The following is a 9,155-nucleotide window of genomic DNA, read 5'->3' on the forward strand; positions in this document are numbered from 1 at the left end:
ATTCTCAGTGCTTCTCTGCATAGGTAGGTCCTCTCAGGGTAGTAGGTCTGGTCACAGGTCCTGCTTTGCCCTGCCACAGGAAACTACTGTCTTGTCTACTGAACCAGGAATATTAGTCATCTCTGTCAAAGTGTCTGATTTTTCTGGTGTATCATTGAACTTTTTGTTACAACTGGAACTGATGCATGTTAATTGAATGCGGTAACTTTTAAAATACCTTTAGTTCACTTAAAGTATTCTTTTACACTACCAAGCTGTCACTTTTTTACTGCCAAGCTTTTTCATTTTAAAAGGTCAATGAAGAGCAAATAATAGGGGATGAAGTCTGACATTTGCTTGTGAAACAGAGGTAGTGGTTTAAAAAGTTACGGCTCATCTGTTCCTCAGCTCAGTCTAACTGGGTGAACTCTGGCTTGCTACAATGCAAAATGAGACAGGGTTACTTACACTGCTGCTCTAGGAACAAAGACCTGATGGGGTTGATTATGCCTTAAATCGTTAAAATGCCCTGACTTAAAGAATCTGTTTTAAGACTCCATTCTTGGAGCACAGGCAAGGAGAGAGGTGTGTCTAGTCCATGGAAAGTATCAGCATGCAAGTGTACATAACCCTTGCCAAAACACCTTGTCCAGAAAAGTGTATTAATGCCTCTTCCTGCAGCTGTGTGTGCAATTCTCCCACTGTGAGTCATGTTTCCCATACTCAGTCATGAACTTTGTTTCTGTAGCCCACCACTCAATGTATTTATAGGCTCTTCCTTGTGAAGATACTGTGTATTTCATAATCAAGTAGTAGCACTTCTTCCCAAAGCAGTCTTCTCTGAAGTCAGAGAAGAATTCCTGCTTCAGGCAAGAGGCAGAAGAGGAGAAAGGAGCAGTTCTGGTAGATAAATTCTGTCAAATATATATCATGATACAGTGGCCTCTAATAAGACTTTCTAAGTTTTCCCCCTGAAGTTATTTGCTGTCTTCCAAGCTCATTAGATGGCACATAATTTTGCTTAACATATTTGATCATTTATTTATGTATTTATTTTAGATGTTTGATGTGACTGAAGGGGCTCTTGGAAGTGTAAGTCCTACGCACAATTTTGAACCTCCTCATTATGATGGTATTGAAGCACTTGCTATTATGGGAGACAACCTTTTTAGTGGATCCAGAGATAATGGAATTAAGAAATGGGATTTGGCTCAAAAAGACCTCCTTCAGGTAATGGGAAAACATCATGTGGCTAATGTGATAGTCATACTGTAGAACTGTTTTCAGGCTGTGTAAATGTTCGGGCTTGTACAATGACTCTTCACTTAGATACTGTTTTTAACAGGGAAGGCACAGACCACTGACTAAGAAATCGATAATGTACTTGATCTTTACACTGGGAACACAGTTGCTTTTCTTTTCAGTGTATGTAGCATCAGGAAATTCTGATGAAGTGGTTAGCTCAGAGTGTGTGGATTTTGTTGTGGTTTTTTTTTTGTCTTCCTTGTGGTTGGAACCATTGGATTTCATCGTTGTCATTGGCAAGTTGATAAACTGGGAACTCAGTGGCAAACAATGCTTCTGATCAGGCTACAGAGTATTTTCTTTTGAAGAGGGTTTACAATCTACCTCACTCGACCCAGTCTTTTTTCTAAAAAAGCTTACTCTTTAGATCTACATTCATCTTGTTACACAATGCATGTGTTATATAATGTATACAACACACACATAATAATCTGTGTGCTGTTAGAACATATTTGCTGTAAGTTTTCATTGTTAAAAAGAAAAGGGGGAGGGAGGGGGCAAAAAAGAACCTCAAATTCAGGGAAACTTTGAAGTTCATTGTAATTTGTTTGACATGGAGGACTTTGATTTTTGGCTACTTGCTGTAAGCCAATCTGTTCTTTTATGTCTTATGAGAGGTTGTTGATGTAAAGATATAATTATTTAAGTTGAGACTCTGTGAGAAATGGAAGACAGAAAAGCAAATGCCAGAAGATACTGCTGTGTTTGCAAAGGTTTGGTTATATACCAATCATTTAATAATTTTGGAGGGAGAAGCAGCATGTCTTTTATGTGCATTTAATGTGTGGACTGATAGCAAGGAAACAAATAGAATATTAGAGTTTTGGGTCATAGATAGGTCACCTTAAGAAGAAAATTTCTGTATGGAAATACTTAGTTTTCCATAAATATGCAAACTTTCTTGACCTTTTTTCAAAATTGTTCAATTGAGTGCCAGTTGCTTTTGAGAATACTACTAGGACTTCACAGTTAAAATAAGGATTCAGAAAATCAGCTTCTTACAGAAAACCTTCACTTGACCGTATTGGGACATCTGCCCTTATGTCTGTCTGTGTACAGAAACGTACTAAGCAGCTTCTTAGCAAAAATAGGAGGACAACAGGCACAGGAAAGATTTTGTATTCTCAGAATGACTTTAATAAACTTGTAAGAAGCATCTTCACTCTTGCATTTTACGCTCATTAAAATATTATGCAAAATGCATTTTTGCTATTGCAATTAATTTAACATCAGAAAGAATACGGGGACAGGGGTGAAGCAATATGTAACAGTGGGCTAGTATTCCTTTTCTTATTTCCTTTTGGTATATGTGCATTTCATAATTTCTATGCTTCATGTTCCCCTGCTTGTTGCTTTTAAAAGTGGAACTTAATAAAAATAATCTTATGCTTACTTCTTTCTTTTTATTTCTATAAAATGTTCTGTGATTTTCAAGGAGGTGAGACTAAAGCATTTGACAAAACAATATAAATAATTTTTATTCACTCTCTTGTTAGGGAATGAAGAAAAGTGCTGTTACTTTGGCTAATCATGGGGTAATTCAGGGTGAAGGAGCCCACTGGAGGTCACACAGTGCAAAGTGGGCCTGCTGGTCCAAGCAAGGCCAACTTTATAGTTAGGTCTGGTTACTCAAGGGCTTGCCCAGCTGAGTTTTTCAACTCCAAGGTCACAGATTGCATAGCTGCTCTGGGTGACCATTGCACTCTTTAAACTACTCTTGTATGAATTTCCCCCCCTCTCACATCCAGACAGAATTTCTGTTCTTGCAACTTTCTTTTGGTGTGTACACTTGGCTATTTTAGATGAAGGAAAAAAAATTAAACCTGAAACAGAGCTGAGCTGCTTTAAAGTATAAATGCTAATGTTTCAACAGAGGTCCTGGTTTGACCTACATATGTTAAACAAGTCTGATCCTCTATAACTGATGAAAATCACTTAACAAACATGCTATCCAAAAGAATTTGGAGATCATCTACTTCACTTGGTGTTATACGACCCAAGCCACAAAACACTGCTGTGACAAAATGAAGATTTATAAGAACCACTCCCCCTCCCAGTTTCATGAAGTGCTGCAGGACTGGACCACCAGCGCTGTGATAGCAGTATATATTATAGATAAAACGCCAAGATGATCCTGGAAAGCTGAATGTACTCTGTAATGTGAGAAAGGCAGCAAAACAAAGCTGTTCCTACCAAACTGAACTGGAGAAGAGCCACTCTTGGTCCCTTTAAAAACAGCAAACTTGGGCTATTATTTCCCCAGCGTTTATACCAAATGGGTATTGTTCTCAGCCGGTCTGAGCAGGATTTTGCTTTCTGAACTAGCAGTAAAATGCTAGTGTCTATTCTCGATAAAGAATTAATGTATTTTTAAGTGCTACATCACAAAATCAATTTAGAATGTGTAATGGGAAAAGGAGGAAAGCAAATATAGACACAATTTCTGTCTCCCTGGTGTATTTTTTGAGCAGTATTTTGGATTTTCTTTTTATGTGTTTTATAGCTGTTTCACAGATAGACATGAAACATATACAGAAGCCATATGTTCAAATATGCATTCAAATATGCATTTGAACATATGCGGATTTAGCATTATCCTACATTAACTTCTGTTCTACATCAGGTCAATGGTGCATACTGGATTTTCTTTTTTAGTTTTGCAGTACTATTTCACAAAGAGGAACAAACTCATGGTATAGAAGTATCCTCATGAACGATAGTGCCCTCCTGGCTCTAAAGGTGAAGCCACAGGGCTGGGGGATACCCAGAGTCATGTAGAAAATCTACTGCAGGACAGAAATCGGACTTAAAACTTGGAATTTTTCCATTTCTCTGCTTGTTCCTCTAGATATTTTTGTAGCAGTGTGAGACTTGCCTACCTTCTCTTTTTCAGCAAGTTCCTAATGCTCATAAAGACTGGGTGTGTGCGCTTGGCCTGGTACCTGCTGCTCCGGTTCTGCTCAGCGGCTGCAGAGGAGGCACCCTCAAGCTCTGGAATGTGGATACCTTCGCACTCATTGGGGAGATGAAGGGACATGACAGCCCTATAAATGCAATCTGCACCAACTCCAGCCAGATTTTCACAGCAGCAGAGTGAGTTTTTCTTCTCCGTGGATCTTTCTTTTCCATAGCTCCTGCTAGAATTCTGTCCATGCAAATGCATTTAGATCTTCGTTGTGTAAGTCAATTGATAGCAAACATGGGGAGACCTGATCCATGCCCCTAAATGCTAACAACCTACTGCAATGATTTCCAAAGTGGGGTGCATGCACCCCAGGGGATGCACAACATGATCCATTGGGGTGCGGGTGCAGGAAGAAAATATTAGGATTTCAGTAGTACCTGTATATAATTTATAAATTAAAAAATATGCATGGGGATGTGACTCAAACTTTTTTAGTGGTGGGGTGCATGATCAAAAAAGTTTGGAGACCACTGATCTACAGGATGGCAGGGAGAATTTGGCAATAGTTGAGAACTTTGCCAGCTTGTCTCTACAGCTGGGCTATTTACGGTTAGGACTGGTTCCTGACTTGTGGGAATTTTTCTAAAAGCCATGGTATGTGGTTGTGTTTTGTCATTTGTTTGTGTGATTTGTTTTGGCTTTTTCCTGTTTTTAAATGCTAGTGTATAGCAGAAGCTTTGCAAGCCATCCTACTGTCCTTTAAACACCTTGATTTGAATATTTGCTTCCTCAGTAAAAGTGAGCAAATTGAGTACCTGAAATCTCAGGGGGCTTGACCAAGAAAAATACCTCATTCTGCAGAAAATGCAGGAGACGGCAGCAGAGCCCGTTTAGTTGTGTAGTCTGAGCACAGGAGCTGTGAAAGCTGTCGTGTTATCTTTTAGTACCAATTGTGGAAACTTCTGGCCTTCTGAATTGAAAGCAGGCCTTTCTGAATCTTAGCAGGATTTCAAAGTTGCCAAGTGTCCATGTTTGGTGGCCAATTCTTATGTTAAAGCATTAATAGATGGGGTAGAGACATCGAAGCTTATGTCTGTTTGTCTAAAGATTATTAATGAGTTTAGAACATATGTGCACCTGAAATTTATTCTTTATTACTAGCAAAAGAAAATCCCAGCCTTTCGGCACTTTCAAGATTGTGGTGAAGATCTACAGAACTTAGAGCATTCCTGGCAGTTTACAGTGAATTTAAGGCACAAGTCAGAAAACCTCTGTAGTGTGGTAAAGTCTGTCCTGACTGGACAGCTGCCTCCTGGTTTTTTTTTTTGAGGGGCTTATAAGGGATACATGAGTCAATGTTTGCTAGTCACACAACTCAATGTTTATGGGAAATTCATAACTTCTTTCACAGCATAAATTGCTATTTAACAAGGCTAATTCTTTATTTTACTCTTTATTTATGGTAATAGAGTTTTGTAACACATTCCAATTGATACTTAACTTACACATAATTTAAAACTGTGTAAATAGTGATTGTTGCCAAAAGTACAGAATTATAGCTTACCTGTACTGGGCTTCTGCACACCAGCTCACTGGTATACACTTTCCAGCACCTGACAAAGGGTGGCTGGGGGGAGTGGGTGGTTTAGGACTTTGTGTCGTCTTGTGGTATTATGGACTGACACCTCTAATGCAAATGGAGCACGTTTCAGGTCCTGTTTGATTTAACCTGTTATAATTTTTCTCATTTTTTAAATGGCAGGAAACAGTCTTGTCCTATTGAGTCTGCCTCTCCTAATTCTGTAGTGCACTGGCTGTTTGCCTGTGGTTTGAGTTGCAAATATTTACATGATGAAAGCTGTTCTCTGATGTCAGTCTACTTAAGCCTATGACCACTAGCTGTATTTTAAAAAATTAAGTAATAGTAGAGTAGGATTTTACTTTCCTTTAGACATATAATCTTTATATTTGCCTAGATGTTTAAAGGTAGTAGCGAGTGCTGTGAGAAGGCTAGGGAATCTTAAATGTTGTACATCTTAGATTACAAAGTCTCTTGGAGGTGGAATAACCCTTGCATATCCATTAAGGAAATCTTAATATGCCAACAATGCCTTTCTGAAGAAGACACCCGAGATTTAAAAAAGCTTCCCCATCATCCTACTTCCCCACTCATCCTCGTGTTCCCCCCATCCCCCCATCTCTCTCCCCCACTAACTTAATTACCTAGCTCTAATTCAGCTTTGTTTTCTTTTCCAGTGACAGGACTGTGAGGATCTGGAAAGCTCGAAATGTAATAGATGGACAGATCTCAGATACAGGAGATCCAAGTGAAGATCTTGCCAGTAATTGAAATGATGGGGATAAATGAATATATTGGTGAATTTGAGGTGCACTCTATGCAGTTTGCTGCATGCTTATTAGGTAAACACTGTTGACTGGAATGAACTGAGAAATAAGTGTGAACACTTCTACTAGACCTGCTGTCCTTAAAATATGTACTGTATTTAAGAAAAATAACCTCTTGGTAACATGCTTGTGTCTCAGTGGTCACATATATATGTCTAGATATTATGGCTGAATTTGTGTGCATATGTAACACTTGCAGTTTAAATTAACTGGAAATCAGTCTTCTCTAATGACCATCTCAAAATTATAACCTGGAATATATAACAAAAGTGCTCTGCTGTATTTCACTCACAAGTACGATCAGCTGTTTTGCATTTTAGGGTAGCAGGGGAATGATGATGTCCCAGTAACAAGCCTTTGATTACGACAGGCAGTTTCAAGATTCTAAAGGTCACTTACACTGTTGTTAGGAAAGTGGAGTGAAAAAAAGATGGGAAGAAGCTGTTGATGTCACATCTATCTGACATGGCTGTATCCCGCTAACAATGAATGCCATATGATTTGTGTTAATGTTAGCATATAATACTTGTTGACCAAAGTTGTGCAGCTATGTATACTCTGTGCTCAGGACTAGAACTCAAATGCTCAGAAATTGGTATGTTTTATTAGTGTTTTGCCTATATTCTGTAATGACTACGTGTTCTTAATGTCATGACAGAAATATATCTTAATCTATTTTTTCTTATGGATTTGTTTCTATCATCTCACATTTTCTTTTTTAAAGCAAAATGTCTTTCCTTTTTATCTAATTTTATATGCTGCTAAATGTATTTTAAATACACTGTTTTGCAAACCTTGCAGTTACTTTGAGAACTGAACCACATGTTGTACTGGAAAATGCTATGTAAATAGATGGTTGTACAAAGGAAATATCTTATCTTGTGCCTGTATGACTTTTAAAGCTCTTAGAGTGTGGATATTGAGGGAAGATGTATAATTTACCCAACTGCTCTGAATATTAATTTGTAAATTCTGCAAATTTTAAAAAATTATGTAGATTTAGGTACAGTGTTTGGATATTGAGGTTTTTTGGTTGGTTGTTTTTTTCCAGAAAATATCTGTCTGTAAATTGTAGCTTATATAGGTAACATTTAAATAAAGATGTGAATGTGAACTACTCCTCTTTGCCTTTTTCATCATACTTCCTTATAAAAAATTCGCTTCCCTTGCAAAGGCCCGGAATGTAAAATGCAACATTTTACACAATGCAGTAGAATAGCTTGCTGAGTAATATAGCCCATAGGTTGTTCTGGTATCCCACATCTGTGTTCTCGTTGGCCGTTATTTGTGTTTTGACAGTACTTAGGAACCTTAGTAGGATTCCCTCATACTAAGTACAGCACAGACTTAAAATGAAGCAGATGGCTCCTGTTCCTAAGAGATGACAGTTCTTACCTTACTACATGTGGTCTGTCAAACAAAGAAAAGTTCTGTTGCCTCCTACTGGTCTTAGAGGAATTATTTCCTTCTCAGCTTGAGAGGAGATGAAAATGCATACTGCTTGCGATTTGAGGTTACTGATTTATTCCAAATTTTGACAGAAACGAGTAATGATGCGTATTGTTAACTAACCTATACGTTGTTCCTTAAAATAAACAGCAGCAATACCAACAGTGTTTATCTGTCAGGCTTTTTGACTACTCAAGGGGTGTACACATGAAAGATTTGGGACCATATCACAACTCCGAGCGAGAACAATGCTTACTGTGCCCCTGCCTTGTATACAAAAGGCTCCATGCTACCTGCAGAAATCGGCCTTCGACCACGGAGAGGATCAGGAGCCTGTGTTTCTTGGCTGTTGTGCGAGCAGGTAAATGTATGGCACTTGCTTTTGAAGCCTGTGATAAAATACAAGATACACATGTAATGGAAGAGCTGTTGGGGACGTGATCCTTTTACATGGAGAAGGAGAGAATGGGCACAGCTTTAACTCCGCCTGAGGTGACTCTGTGGGAAGACAACCGGGCTGGCTTGTTTAGAAGTATACCCCAGTCCAACGGTATATTCAGCTCTTGGGCACCAGCACAGGCACGCTGGAGTCAATGGGACCATTCGACTGCTGAAAGTTACCCTGTGCTTTGTTGCTTTGTTTTCTGTGATTTTTACTCCAGTATACCATAGGCTAATTCAGTCCAAAGTCTAATAAAGGGAGAATACATCTTACTGCGGTGCTAGATTAAAGGAAGAGGGAACCTCTGCAGCAGATGCCTTTGAAACGTATGGATGAACCCGAAATGTAAAGACTAATACTATTAAATTACAAGGTGTGTGGTAATACTTTAATTCCTTGCTTATGCCTTATTGCAGCATTTTCTGATCTAATGTCACAAAATTGAAGTCAAGGTTTTTAAAAATCACTGGGGATAATTTTTCACATGTATCTTTCAAACTACCTTGCTTTAGCTTCTGTTCCCATGGAAATTATCATGGAAAAGCAGCAAGTAGCCATAGCTGTTGCTATATTCAACTGCTCGTTTGCATTTCATCTTCTATGTATGTTTACAGACCTGGGCTATAAATGCAGTAAAAATTATGCAGAGATTTAAAAATTAAAATGTTT

At 38.4% G+C, this 9,155-nt stretch overlaps 1 protein-coding gene across 1 annotated transcript; it reads left to right on the top strand.

The window, feature by feature from the left end:
* The first annotated feature begins 1,121 nt into the window (after positions 1-1,121).
* Positions 1,122-7,711, top strand: LOC104169610 (kinesin-like protein KIF21A). Its single transcript, XM_009710574.1, has 3 exons — positions 1,122-1,209; positions 4,178-4,377; positions 6,446-7,711. The coding sequence occupies exons 1-3, from the start codon at positions 1,132-1,134 to the stop codon at positions 6,537-6,539; spliced, it is 372 nt and encodes a 123-aa protein (XP_009708876.1). The 5' UTR covers positions 1,122-1,131; the 3' UTR covers positions 6,540-7,711.
* The last annotated feature ends 1,444 nt before the right edge of the window (positions 7,712-9,155 follow it).

Source organism: Cariama cristata, unplaced genomic scaffold, assembly GCF_000690535.1.
Source record: "Cariama cristata isolate BGI_N322 unplaced genomic scaffold, ASM69053v1 scaffold42411, whole genome shotgun sequence".
Taxonomy (NCBI): Eukaryota; Metazoa; Chordata; class Aves; order Cariamiformes; family Cariamidae; genus Cariama; species Cariama cristata.

What these genes read in the sequence shown, in the direction of transcription:
- LOC104169610 (XM_009710574.1), top strand. Translation starts at nt 1,132, where the DNA reads ATGGGAGACAACCTTTTTAGTGGATCCAGAGATAATGGAATTAAGAAA. An exon ending in CTCAAAAAGACCTCCTTCAG is followed by an intron (nt 1,210 to 4,177) that starts GTAATGGGAAAA and finishes TCTCTTTTTCAG; the next exon opens with CAAGTTCCTAATGCTCATAA. An exon ending in CAGATTTTCACAGCAGCAGA is followed by an intron (nt 4,378 to 6,445) that starts GTGAGTTTTTCT and finishes TTTCTTTTCCAG; the next exon opens with TGACAGGACTGTGAGGATCT.